This window comes from Urocitellus parryii, chromosome 6, assembly GCF_045843805.1.
Source record: "Urocitellus parryii isolate mUroPar1 chromosome 6, mUroPar1.hap1, whole genome shotgun sequence".
In the NCBI taxonomy this organism is placed as follows: Eukaryota; Metazoa; Chordata; class Mammalia; order Rodentia; family Sciuridae; genus Urocitellus; species Urocitellus parryii.
In genome coordinates, this window is record NC_135536.1 from 49101864 (window position 1) to 49116947 (window position 15084).

The window sequence follows — 15084 nt, forward strand, 5'->3', positions numbered from 1 at the left end:
TCTGAGAAATATCTTTCAAATATGTTACTTAGAGAATCATGATTCAATGTTTAAACTAGAATGTTTTCAAATATATGGTCTGATTCCTACTATATTTTAAAACTAGGTTGAAAAGTATAGAACATGTAGACTTGGGTTCTACTAAGAAAATATGTACTCTGCTTTGACTCAATAAACTCATACTTTAGTGTGGTTCAGCTTATTCATATTTACTCATGCCCATATTAGAAAACAATTAGCTTACTAAACAAATTTGAGTATTTGGTGGGGGGTGGGGGTAAGGTTGATCCTCTCTGAATCTTTCTCATTTGACTAAGAATTATAGGATATTTGATAACCATGTTTAAAAATGGAGATATCCAAATATTATTGTAAACACCCAATGATTTGTTTTACCTACAATATAAGTATTTTACTTGGTTGGCTTACATAGTAGCTAATAATATTTGTTAATGTAATTTAACTGCTGTGAACCTTTACTGAACAAATATTGAAATTTATTCAAGCCAAAGAAAGAGAATCTCTAATGACTTTTGTTAAAGCTTCTATTTAATAGTTAAGGAGAAAAGTTTGTATGACATAGGAGATGCAATTAACAGTAGATTTTACATTTAATAAAAAGAAAGAAGCATGCGTATTTGCTTTATTCATTCCATCATAATTTGCATTAGAGCTGTGGGTGTTTAATGAGCAAATTCCAACTAAAATGCTATATTGATTTTCTAGTGAACTTTGTAATAGTCATCTACCTTGGAAAAGCTCAGTGTTTACAATTAAGTTTTCTTTACTAAAAATGTTTGAGAGTTGCATATTGATTCTTTAAAAGTACTGAATTCTGAAAAGAATCAGGTTTTTATAATAAAAAAATTTTATATGTAACTTAATGTTGAAAATTAACATACAGTGATACTTTAATTTAAAAAAATTTCTTATTCATAAATCATATGACCAAATTATACATGTTTCGTTTATGCAAGTTATCTGGCATTTTTAAATGTAACCTTAGAATACTTAAATGGTACCTTCTTTGAAATATATATATACATGTTTAGATCTTAAGCAGCATTATATATAAAGAAAAAAACTTTTTTCCTGATGACATAGCATCAAATAAGCCCTTCATATAAAATATTTTTACCCTTAAGTACAAAATAACTTATTATAAACCCCAAGACATTATCTTTACCCCTTTCATCAGATGCTGTTGTATGTAAAGTGAAACATAACTTGGATTAAATCTGCTTTATGAAGCTCTGATCACATTTTATAGAAATAGTAGGAAACCTGTTGGTATTTAAAATTTGCTAATTATTTATTACTAAAATCTACTAATTTATGTATACCATGACAGAATATTCTAGGTGACATCATATCCATGTTAATTTGTAATGAGATTGTGATTTTTACATCTTATCATCTTACAAATTTTACATATTTATAATTTCGTTAAACTTTCCAAAAAATCATGATACTTTGTATAGATTAGTGTCATTATGGTGTGCAGCATAAAATATACAATGGGTTCTGAATTATTTCTCTTTCAGTTTGTTTATAATTTTTTCATGCCAATGAAAAAGGAGAAACTTTGAACTCAATTTTTTTATATGTGTGGTTCAAAATAATCAAAATCACATTATTTATACATATATACATACACACACACACACACACACACATAGTCACATTGTGAGTCTGTGAGAATCCACTTTATTTTATTTACCTATTTGGCCAAGACTTTGCATATTGTCTAATTTAATTTTTCCTAACAATTACCTAGGGTTTGTTTTGTTCTTGGTACTTTGGATTGAACTCAAGGGTACTTGACCACTGAGCCACATCCCCAGCCATATTTTGTATTTTATATAGAGACAGGGTCTCACTGAGTTACTTAGCACCTCAGTTTTGCTGAGGCTGGCTTTGAACTGGAGATCCTCCTGCCTCAGCCTCCCAAGCTGCCGGGATTACATGAGTGTGCCACCATGCCCAGTTTACACATTGTTTTATTATATCCATTTTATATACCTGCACTGCAACTAAAATAATTGAAGAAATTTACAAAAACAAGGTGCTGAAATTTAGTATCTTGCTTAGAGCTAAATAAAAATCCATATTCTTCTATACACTATGCTGTTTTCCATACCAGAATTTTTTTTCCCCTTAGCTACTATGATTGTCTTCCCTGGAAGAAGATTGCATAGAATTAGAATGGAAAAGTATAATTCATTTTTGGCTATTACATTGTGGACAGAAATGCATTTTAAAACAGCATGATGAATTAATAAGATGGTAGCATAGTAATATAGCCACAGGCAGCCAAATAACAGTAATGATGATCCCTTTAAATAAGTAAAGATAGAAGAAGTATGAACATTGTGCCAAGAAGTACTGTTTCTTCCAAAAACTATTCATAAGAATTTCTTGATTAAACTTACCTAAATTGTTGGTTAAAATCATTTGATTTTATATAGGTGAATATTCAGTTATTTCAGTGTAGTTTGTCATATATTTTGTTTATCCATTCATATGCTAATAGAAATTTGAATTATTTCCAGATTTTGATTATTAGCTTGTGTTATTTGTGTTAGTTTTTTGTATGAACATATGCTTTAATTTCTCTTGGTAAGTACCTATGAGTGGAATAGCTGAATTTTATGGTAGGAATATTTTTAACTCTAAAAAAGGTAATCTGACAAATTATGTTTGTACTATCTTAGATTTTCACCAGCAGTGTGTGAGAGTTCCGTTGTTCTCCATTCTTGTTTACAGTTGTTATGGTCAGTCTATAAGTTTAGCCATTAAATAAATAGGTAGTTATCTCATTGTAGTTTTAATTTGCATTTTTATAATGACTAAAAATATTGAGCACCTCTTCATTTGCTTATTTACCATCTGTATATCTTCTTTGATAATGTGTCTCTTCAAGTCTTTTGCCCATTATTTAATTGGGTGGTTGTTTTATTACTGAGTTTTGAGAGTTTTAAAAATTATGTTCTGGATGCACAACCTTTATGTATCTGATATTGTAATAAATATCTGATAAAGGAAGCACGTCCAAAACATAATTTTTAAAACTCTCACAAGTCAAATTTTTTTCCAGTTTATTGCTTGCTTTTATTTCCTTATCATTTTCTTCAGAAGAGCAGAAATTTTTAATGAATTAAATTTTAGTCTAATTTATCACCTTTTAAAAAAAATGGATGATTCTTTGTTTTTGTAGTGAAGATCTTTGCCTACCTAAAGTCACAGAAGTTGGTTTCGGTTTATTTTCGTTTCTATTAAAAAATATTTTTTTTTTACTCATGCATAATACTTATACATTACAGTATGTTTCATTATGACTTGTTCGTACATGCCTGAAACACCATAACTTGGTCATTTTCACTCCCTAGTATTTCCCCTTATTTTTCCTTTGCCTTTTTCCTGATCCTCTTTTTCTTTCCTGGTTGTCTTTTCTAGTTTCTTCAGATGTGATCTTAGGTGATGATTTGAGACCTTTCTAATGTACACATTTAGTGATATAAAATTCTTTCTAGTCACTGGGCATGGTGGTGCATTCCTATAATCCAGTAGCTTAGGAGGTTGACACAGAAGGATCACAAGTTCAGAACCAATATCAGTAATTTAGGGAGACCCTAGCAATTTAGTGAGACTCTGTCTCAAAATTTAAAAAATTTAAAGGGCTGGGCATGTGGCTCTGTGGTTAAGCACCCATGGGTTCAATCCCTGATTTAAAAAAAAAAAAAAAAGAAAAAGAAATTTTCTCTAGGCAATACTTTCACTTTCTCACAGATTTTTGTTATGCAGAATTTTCTTTTTTCTTTTTTTCAGTTAAAATACTTCTAATTTCTCATAAGAATTCCTCTTTTCTTCCATGAATTAGTTAGAAATATGTTATTTAATATCCAAATATTTGTAGATTTGTTATTATTTTCAATTTTATTTCTACTAATTCCTATATGGTCAAAAATATACTTTGTATGATTTTAGTTCTTTTGAAATTTTTAAGGTTTAATTCATGGTGAAGCATTTTATTAATGTCATTTAACTCTTCCTGGTTGATAATACTGTTCATTTCTTATATTGTTATGGATTTTCTTTTTTTTGCACGGGGGGTGGGGGTGGGGGGGTGGTTACTGGGGATTGAACTCCAGGAATCTCAACCACTGAGCCACATCCCCAGCCCTATTTTGTATTTTATTTAGAGACAGGGTCTCACTGAGTTGCCTAGTGCCTGGCTTTGAATTCGAAATCCTGTCTCAGCCTACTGAGCCTGGGATTACAGGCATGTGCCACTGCGCCTGGCTTGTTGCAGATTTTCTTTCTACCCTGTTGCAGAGTATGTTGATGTCTTCAACTGTAATAATAGATTTGTCTTATTCTTTCAGATCAGTCAATTTTTGTTTCATGTGTGTATTCACATTTAGAATTGTCATATCTTTGATGAAATGGTTCTCTTATCAATCATTAATACCACTCTTTATTCCTTGTAATTTTCTTTTCTCTAAATTTATTTTGATCTTAATTTAGTCATGCCAGCTTTATTTTTATTTTACATGATTTAACTTCATTTTTTAAAAAAATCTACTTGTATAACATTGTACTTAAAGTGAGTTTCTTATATATACATAATTGATCTTCCTTTTAAAATCCAATCTGATAATCTCTCTTTGTCTAGTTGACTGATGTTTGGATTTAGGGCTATCATTTTATTTGCTTTCCTTTTTTCCCCCTCTGTTTTCTCTTTCATGTCTTCTTTGGGGTATATTTGACTCTGTTTTAGTATTCCATTTCAGTTTCTCAATTTTATTTTAATTAGTATATCCTTGTATATATATTTGAGTACTGTAGGAAATATTAAATACAGTCAACTCTCATTACTCATGACTTCCATGAATAATTTGTGAATAAATAACATTTCAGTTTATTTAAAATTACTGTTTTACCATTTCAATTGGTAGGTTGAAAACTTATCCTAATAAGGGACTTTACTTTCCTCTGTTTCTGCTCATTTCTTATATATTATATTTGCATACACTGAAAATCCCATGAGTGCTAATGTTTTTTATTTCAGCCAGCTAACATTTCAATTATATTGAGACTAGTTTATTATATTTACCCAGATATTTACTATGTCTTTTGTTTACCTTCATTCCTCATGTTCAGAGTTTCCTTTTAGTATCATTTCTTTTCTGCCTGGAGAATGTCCTTTACCAGTTATTTTAGAGCAGACCTGCTTATTTCTTTAGTTTTCCTTAACTGAGGCTCAATTCCCCCCAACCTCACCCCTGCCACCAGCAGTTTGTGAAGTATTCTTTTTTTATGAAATACACAATTTTAAGTGAATGGTTCTTTAAATACCTTTAAAATGCATTGCCATTTCTCTATTTTGCTATCATAGTTTCTAATGGGAAATCTGTGGTCTTTGGAACTGTTGTCCTATAAATCATGCTAATCATGTTTTTTTTTTTTCCCATCTGGCTGCTTTCATCATTTATCCTTTGTCTTTAATTTTTAGCAGTATGATTATTTTACATGAGAGTGTGGATTAGTTTGTCCTGTTTGGGATTCACTTAGCTGCTTTCTCCTATAGGCTTATGTCTTTGACAAACCTGGGAATTGTTCAGCACTTATTTCTTCAGTTTAAAAAATTAATTTCTAGAAAATTTTTACGACTACACTCCTCTCCTTCAGAGATGGTATGACCTTTGTTGTTCTATAGTTTTCTGAGGCTATGCTTATTTATTTTCAGTCTTTTTATTTTTTTTCTTTTGTGATTCAGATCAGATCATTTCTATTGCTTTATCTTCAAGTTCATTGACTTTTTCTGTCTCCCTTCTGCTATTTAAGGTCACTAAATAAGTTTTTGATTTTGATTGTTTTATGATTTTTTTTTTTTTAGTCCTAAAATTTTCCATTTGGCTCTTTTTTATTTCTTTGTGTTTTATCTTTAATTTCATGTTATTGATGTCATGGTTATTTCATAGTTATTTATTGCCTTTAGAGTATTTACAATGGTCTGCTTATTTATTGCATTTTTAGAAATGGAATAAAGTCTTTGTCAGATAATTCTAATTTCTTTGTCATTTTGATATCAGCAAAATGACATTTTGGCGTCTTTTCTCATACAACTTGAGATTTTGTGGGTTTCTTGTTGTTTTGTTTTTGGGGGGGTTGTTATTTGGTTTTGGTTTTGTATTTCAAATACTTTTTTATTCTATCCTAGACACTATGAATATTATCTAGGTCTTAACCTGTTGATGTTTTAGCATAGGATTGATGTAGTTAGATTCACGCCTCTTGCCTCTGTGAGCTGTAGTTAGTTCCAAAGTCAGTTCCAATTTGTCCTTTGTGTTCTTGGCCAGGGTTTCCTCTAGAACCTGGGGCTTCTGTTCACTATTTAACTTCTCAGGTTCTTTGATATTCTGATAAGGATCATGCATGTGTAGGGCAGGTTCTTATGCAGCTCCTATAGTGTTGCTTTCCTCAGATACTTTCTCCCCATTCTCTCCTTGAATTTCTGGATTTTTGAGGCCTCACATTTTTTATCATCTGGCATTAACTTCTAACTTTGTGATTGCTTCACAGTGGCAGTAGAAGAGAGAGAAATACCAATTGTTATCCTCCCGGAGTCCACAAAATGGAGAGGAAATTTAGCTTCTTTTCCTCTAGAACTTTGGCTCCCATATAGCGCTTTTTCTGTTGCTGATGCCTCCCAGTGAGATTGCCTAAGGGCTGAAGCATTCAGAATTGGAGAATACAAAAGTAAAAAGCAACAGATTGTCCCAGTTTTTCTGAGTTCTTGGACTTTTCCTCCAACCAAAACTAGAGTTTTCCTGAAATTTTTGTGTACCACGGTGCTCTCCCGTGGGATTGAAACTACATTCAGTTCAGGTTAGGGGATACTAGAGAAAAATCTTGGTTATTTCAGTGTGGTTGGAATTCTAGTATTCTTTCTTGGTCAAATAACTGTGCCATGTACTCTGTTAAGATTTTATAGTTATGTTCATTTGGAGAGAAAGTTAAGCATATGTTTACTGCATGTTGTGTAGAACTACAGCTGGATTTTAGATCTAGTTCCTTGCATATCAGGTGAATTTTTTGTTTGTTTGTTTGTTTTGGCCTTGGAATCCCTATGGCAGTAGTGAGGAATAGATTGTTTAATCCCAGAATTTTATGACAATTATTGAGGAGTGGCTTAGTTCAGCTGTTTTGACTTTTTCCCCTCTCTCAAAATTTCAGTACTTTCTGAACACTTAGGATTTATTGTCATACTCTTTTGATTTGAATTGAACCCATTTTCTTTTTATTTTTTTCATTTCTATTGCCATTGCCTTAGTTCAGGATTTTTTTATTTCTCACCTGGACTGGTACAATAAATATTAGATTAAGGCATATGTACATTCCAACCTGCTATTTTCCTCCTACCCCCACATTTATATGTACAAGCAGTATTCTAATCTCTGGAAGTTTGCTTCTAAAACACAGATCTGATAAGACTGTTCTTATTCTGGAATTCCTTTTAGTATATATAGTATCCAAATTCTATGTTGGTATGTATATTTATTTCCGAGTAATTTAAAGTTCCAGGGAAAGGATCATTTATGGGAGTTGCTGAAGTGAATTCTTATTTAGATAACCACTGTAGCCTCTTTATTTCCACCCTTGCCCAATTATTTCTCATCTAGAAGTCAGAATATTCCCATTCAGCCATAAATGTGATGTTCTCATTTCCTTGTTCAGAACCATATAATAACTACTTTCATGCTTAGATGATATATACAATCTTTATTGCAGCTTTTGAGACCCAGTATGATCTCCCAGAAACTGTCACTTCCACTTCTTGTGCTTCAGCCAAAAATTCCAAGGCCTTGCATAGTTAATTCTCTTTCCTGGTCTACTTTCTTATCTACTTACATATAGAGAGAAAGGGAGAAGAACACCTTCTTATGTGTGTGTTAATATGTGAGTATATATGTACATACACTTTTTTTATTTGAATGTGCTGAAATGTCACTTATTTAAAGAAGTTTTTCAAAAATAATCTGCTCTGTACCCTATCTACCAAATCACTCAGTTCTTTCCTGAAGCCTTATTTACCAAAGCCTTTACTACTGCCTGTTCTATCTACTTATGTATCTAACTTTCTGTCTATTTTTTCTGTTTTCTGTCTCCCTGAAATAAAATGTGGAAGTGGTAAAGACTTATTAAATGGCTACTATATTCATTGCCCTTAAAACTAAATGGATGACTGACATAGAAGTTTGATAAACATTTGATGAATGAATGTATATACTTTTCTTCCTTTAGACTCAGCCCCTGGAAAGTGGGTTTTGACTTTTGCTTTGACATTATGTATTACATTTTACACTTGTGTTCTTTCATAATCTACCATGAAAAAGATATAATTGATTTATTCTCAGGATTTTTACCACTTAAAATTTAAATAGTATAACTATTTTGATCAACTGTGTATTAATCTATAAGAAGTCTTGAGTATGAATCCAGTGTTTTATATAATAAAAGAACATGTCAAGCAATTTTTCCAAGCTTATTTTGTGGTTTAACTATATATATATATATATATATATATATATATATATATATATATATGTAATTTGGTTTGGTGATCCAAGTATTTGAGACCTTCTTTGTGTAACATTACAGTGGTATTTTTGAAATTATCTAAAGTCTGAAGTATATCAACAATAGAAATTATGCTTCAGAAATAACAATTTCAGATAACATCGAAGCTCTCCACATAAGAGCTATACAAATCTAAGAGACTCTATTTATTTTGTCACCTATGTCGTACCCCTTGCTCTGTGCAGATAAGTTGTGCCAAACCAGTATAACTCTGCCCCTTTTTGTTCTTCCTTGATTTATTTATTTTCTTTTTCTTGTATCTTCCCACTGAGATAGCTCCTCCTTTAAATTTGGATAATGCTCATTTTTTTTCTAGCTCTCTATGCAAAAATAGTAGGTAGAATTGTTTTATTTTGCAACTTGCTATTTTGCCAACTTTTTGATTTTGAGGTTGGCCATCTATCCATAGTTACTTTATTTTAAATAATGGGTAGTGTTCCATTCTGAATTTATAGTGATTTATTTATTCCCACTCATGTTGACAGATATTTGGTTTATTTCTGTGTCTTTCTTACTATAAACAATGCTACAGTATTTTTGTACACATTTTTTCTTTTGCAAAAAATTCTCCAGACTATATTCCAAAACACCGGTATTTTCTAGATTACACAGTGAGCTCAACTTTAATAACTATTGCCCAATTGCTCTTAATACAGTTGTAGAAATATATATATGCATTCATACAGTGTACATGAGGATTTTCTTTGTTTCAGAAGGTCACAACATTTATTCTTGGACCATTTAATGTTTGCTTCTTTGTTGGGTGTGAAATGGTATCACAGTTTGGCAATAACTATTAAAAGTAACATTTTCTCATATGATTAGTTGATGCTAACTTGATTTCATAACCTAAATGTTCCTTAAAATGATGGAATTATATATTTTATTTTTGGTAGATGTAACCTTTTTCCTTTGTTTTCTCTGATTGATTGTGAGTAATCTATTTTGGTAGCTCTGGTTGAAGAAGTGTATTTTGCACAGAGGGAACGAGATGAAGCTGTTATGTCTAGGCTGAAATTAGCCATTGAGGAGAGAGATGAAGCAATCACACGAGCCAAGCATTTGGAAATATCTCTAAAAGCGTATGTATACATTTAAAATCATATATGATATTAGGAACATTTATGAAATGTGTGTATTATGTGGTGATTACCTGTTCAACTTATTGCTGATAATTATTGTTACATTAAAATATTGCATGTCCCCACAATCTTTTCTAAAACCTTTGGCATGCTAGATTTGCCTGCCAGGGTGAGAAGTTTTTTGTTTTTTTTTTTAATTGAAGTATATATTACTCTCAATACAGTCACTTTACTACTTCTTAGTTCTCTTGTCAATGTCCTTACCCTGCTTTCCTACTTGACTCCTTATTTTTTCTCATTATCTCTTATTATTATCACTTTCTTGATAATATTATTTCTTAATAATATTATTTTATTTAGCTGCATCTTTCACTTCTCTCTGCTTAATATACCTATTCCTTTACTCCATTACTTTTTACCTTTGTTATTTTAGCTGTGACTTTTAACTTTAGTAATACTTGGAATAGGGTAGAGCCTAAGGGTTTATAATTTTTACAACCCAGGTGAATTAAGTAGGTAAATAATGGATGACACTTAGAAAGATAATATCCTAGAATAAGTACTTCTCAAATTTTATTGTACAATCTGATATCTTGGGAATCGTACTAGAGTGCACATTCTGATTCACACAGTCTGGGATGGGACTTGAGGTATTACCAGATGGTACAAATGATGCTAGTCTAAGGAAAGTGCTTCTAGAAATATGTTACCTGTAAAGTTAGATAGAATATAGTAATCTAATATTTAATGATGATCAAGGAATACACCTATGTCATGTTTATTTTGTCCATTATTATACTAGTCTCAGGAAGATCAGTAAAGTGCTAATTAAAACATGGCACATTAGGGAGACAAAAATTAACAATGAAAATGTTCACAGGTTGTGGTTAGTAATTTTTTTTTGCTTTTTTTTTTATTAATGACTTCATTTTTTTAAAGATTGATAGAGACTCTTCATAAACATTAAATTCATTGAAAAATGCAAACAAAAGTTACTTAAATTTCACACTTTCTGCTCCCAAATAACCATCTTTTAAAATTTTTAAATTTTACTTTTTAATTGGCACATAATAATTACACATATTTATGGAATACAATATGATATTTCAACATATACAGAATGCACCAATCAAATCAAGATAATTAGCATTTCCACCTCCTTATCATTACTTTTCGTTTGGAGCTTTCAAAGTCCTCTCTTCTAGTTCTTCACAGAGTATATAATATGTTATGGTGAACTATAATCACCCTACTATGCTGTAGAACACTATAATTATTTTCTTCTTTCTAACAGTATTTTGGTACTATTATCCGAACTCCCTCTATCCAGCATTCCCACTACATAATCAGTATTCCACTCCTTCTTTGAGATCAACATTTTAGCTTTCACATTTGAGTAAGAATATGTAGTATGTGTGTTTTAGTACCTGACTTATTTCACTTAATGTTCTCCAGTTCCATCTATTTTGCCACAAATGATGGTGGCATTCCTTTCTTTTTTCTTTCTTCCTTTCCTCCTCAACTTTCTTTTCCTTTTCTCACTTCTCCTTTTCTTTCCCATCCCTCTATCCCTCCCTTTCTTCCTCCTTTTCCATATCTCTTTCTCTGCTAGAGTTTGCATCTTGAATGTCTTCCAAAGACCCACATGCTAAAGGCTAACCTGTGGTACTATTAGGAGATGGTGGAACTTTTAATGTGGGCCTTATGTAGTAAGTTAGGTCACTGTGGAGGTACCCTTGAAAGGGATATTGGGACCCAGCCCCTTCTTCTCTCTTTGCTCCCAGCCACTGTAAGGTGAACAGATTCCTCCATCTCTTCCTCCCCACCATGAACTATTGTCTACAGACCCAAAGACAGTAGGGTCAAGTGGCCATAAACTGAAACCTTGAGCCAAAATCACCCTTTATAAGTTGAGTCACAGATATTTGGTCATGGTAACAGGAAGCTGACTAATACAAGCTAGATGATATACCATTGTATAAAAAGACCACATTATCCATTCATCTGCTCATGGACACTTTGGTTAATTCCATATTTTCACTATTGTGAAAAATTCAGCAGTAAGCATGGGAACGCAGGTATCTTTTGGTATGTTGATTTCATTCACTACATGCTGTTTTATTTGAGAGCCAGTGTAGTGTACAGGTTAAGAGGATAGATTCTGGACCCGTAATCTGTCTTTGCATTTTGGCTTTGCTGCTTCCTAGCTGTACTGTATACAAATTACTTAGAGTCAATGGGACTCAGTTGTTGTTGTTTTTAATCTAAATGAATAAAATAAGGCCCAACTTACACAAGTTCTTCTGAGGACTATATGACTTAGTAAATATCTAAAATATTTAGATACCTGGCTCATTTCAAGGGCTGTGTACTTGAATATAAGAATTGAATATAAGAATAATAGTCAAAGAGAACCTGAAGAAAACTGAATTACAGAATGTGTTCTCTCAATAAGAAACATTAATCCCTTTAAAAAAATTCTAGTTTTAGGACAGGAGACTGAAAAATATTAAAATATTAAGACATCAAAATTTTTGTATGCAATATGTCAAATTTAAACAGTATTATTTAACTCTCAGATATGAAATAAAGAATTGAATTTTAAACTCTCCCCCTTTTCCTCTTTATTAATATTTTAAAAAAATGTTTGTAAAAGTTGTATTTAGTTTTACAGTTAAAGGGTCCCTTGTTGTTTAATTGTAATTTTGTACAAGAGGATTGAATAATCATTACTGAAACTTTGATCATAGATGGCATTTAAAAATATATATTTATTTTTTAGTTGTAGTGGGACACAATACTTCTATTTTATTTATTTATTTATTTAATGTGGTGCTAGGGATCGAACCCAGGGCCTCACATGTGCAAGGCAAGTGCTCTACTTCTGAGCCACAACCCCAGCCCATATATGGCATTTTTATACCTGGGTTCTTTATTGCAGGGAACCCCTGGGTTACTGAATTTCATTTTCAATTTTTTTTTTGAGAGAGAGAGAGAGAAATTTTTTTTAATATTTATTTTTTTAGTTTTCGGTGGACACAACATCTTTATTTTATTTTTATGTGGTGCTGAGGATCGAACCCAGCGCCCCGCACATTCCAGGTGAGCACGTTACCGCTTGAGCCACATCCCCAGCCCTCAAATATTTTTTTCCTTTGCATTTCACTCTGTTATTTTAACATTTTCTCTGTGAACTTTATGGAATGCTTGGCCTTTTTGTATTCCTCTGAAATGCAAACACTAGTAAGAAAATTTCTTCATTTCCTTATGTGTTAGTCTATGTTGGTATAATAGAATAACTAAGAATGAGTAATTTATAATGAACAGAAATTTTTTGTCTTTGAATTCTGGAGGCAAGTAAGTCCAAAAATCAATGAGAGCATCTGTCAAGGACCTCCTCGATGAGCCATTTCAGGGTTGTAGGTAGAAGGACAAGCAGAGACAAAAGGGAGCTGAGCTCCCCATTGTAGAATTGAATTTTTTGATTGTATGTAATGAGCACGGAGCCCTGGTGGCCTAATCATTTCCACAAAGACCTACCTCTTAAACTATATTAGTGCCAATTCAAATTCAGTATGAGTTTTGGAGAGGACAGAAATTCATTCAGCACCTTTATTTTTATTTTTATTTTTAAATGTGATCTTGTCTCTTTTGCTTGGTATGTTTTGTGTTGTATTTGAGGTATATATGTAAATGAAATATTATTGTGTCTTGCTTATGCTTAAAATAAGCAGTATCAAGAATTTTGTTTTGTTCTGATATGGAACAGTTGAATTTTCCTTGATGAATCCTCCAAGTTGCAGTTTCTGGACTAGGTATTGTTCTCTTGCTACAGTTCTGTTTTATCTTTGGGCAGTTGGGGTGTGGATGGAAGTCTAAAAGAACTTCCTGTATTTGTATGCCCCTTTTGTTAGAGGTTAAGCATTCTACATAGGGATTTTAGTGTTCATTGAGAGTTCATGCTCTCTGTTCTTGTGTATATCTTGAATACTTTGGGACTTTTATTTATTTCATCATTGTAGTAAAAAATGGGCAATTCTGATACTGTTTTTTTCTATATAGATTCTTCATTAATACAGCCTTTATTTTCTCTTCTTGGGATTATATGTTACAGACTTTCATATGCCATGTTTACTTGGACTTCTAATTTTTGAATAAACTTTTAATTTTAGAATCATTTTTTATTTTCAGAAAAGTTACCAGGATAGAAAAGTTACCTCATTTAGTTTACCTTATAGTAAATATCTTATATTACTATAATACATTTGTCATGGATTAGAATTCAACATTACTATATAATCATTAACTAAACTCCATAGTTTGTTTTTAGATTTCACTAATTTTTCCTAAAGTCCTTTTTTATGGTTTGTTTTATGTTTATGTTTTTATTACATTTAATTGTTATATTTCCTTAGCCTGCCCTGTTGGGTGATATTTTCTTACATTTTTCTTGTTTTTGATGGCCTTGATAGTTTAGTCATGTATTTTTCAAAATCTCTCTCAATTTAAGCTTTTCTAAAGTTTTTCTCATGGTTAGACTGAGTTTATTAGTTTTGAGGGTGAAGATCACAGAAGTGAATGCCATTCTCATTATATCATTTCAAGGTTATAGTCTATTAACATGACTTACTACCAAAAATATAAACTTTGACCACTTGGCCCAAGCAAGGCTGTGCCAGGTTTCTTTACTGTAAAGTTACTTCCTTTCCCATTTTCATACTCTACTTTTTGGAAGCATAATGTTAAGTATAGCCCATACTCAAGAATGAGGACAAGAGGTTGTTGAGTTTTACTTCTGCATAGTTTGGATCTAGAATCTCCCCCCCAAACTCAGGTTTTAATGGCTGTTCTGCACATTGACACTGTTGAAAGTGGTAAAACCTCCAATAAGTGAAGCCTAGTGGAAGGTCTTCATGTCTTTGAGGATTGTGCCCTTAAAGAGGATAGTGGAACTCTGGCCCCTTCCTCTTTCTCTCAGTTGTTCCCTGCCATGAGGTGAACAATTTTTCTCCATACCACACTTTCTCCAAGATATGCTTTCTTACCATAAGCCCAAAGTAAGAGGGCCAACTGATCATGGATTCAAACCTCCAAAATTCATACCGCTAAAATAAACTTATTCTCTTTGTAAATTGATTATCTCAAGTATTTGTTTTAGTAGTATAAAGCTTATTAGCATAACCTCCTTCAGGAGAGAAATCTACATAAATTATTTATAATTCTTCAATAAAGGAATTGTCTCCCTATTTATTCACCCACTTATATCAGTATGGACTCATGGATGGTCATTTAATATTTTGGATTATAATCTAGTACTATATTGATTCTCTTATTTGGGTTGTTCTATCTTTGACCATTG

The 15084-nt window shown here is 31.9% G+C and overlaps 1 protein-coding gene across 1 annotated transcript in view; it reads left to right on the forward strand.

Moving 5' to 3' along the window:
• Mipol1 (mirror-image polydactyly 1) overlaps positions 1 to 15084 on the forward strand; it is a 323741-nt gene that overhangs the window by 111256 nt on the left and 197401 nt on the right. Inside the window, exon 8 of the mRNA XM_026408983.1 lies at positions 9596 to 9725. Within this exon, the coding sequence (XP_026264768.1) occupies positions 9596 to 9725 (130 nt within the window). The remainder of the gene's footprint in view (positions 1 to 9595; positions 9726 to 15084) is intronic.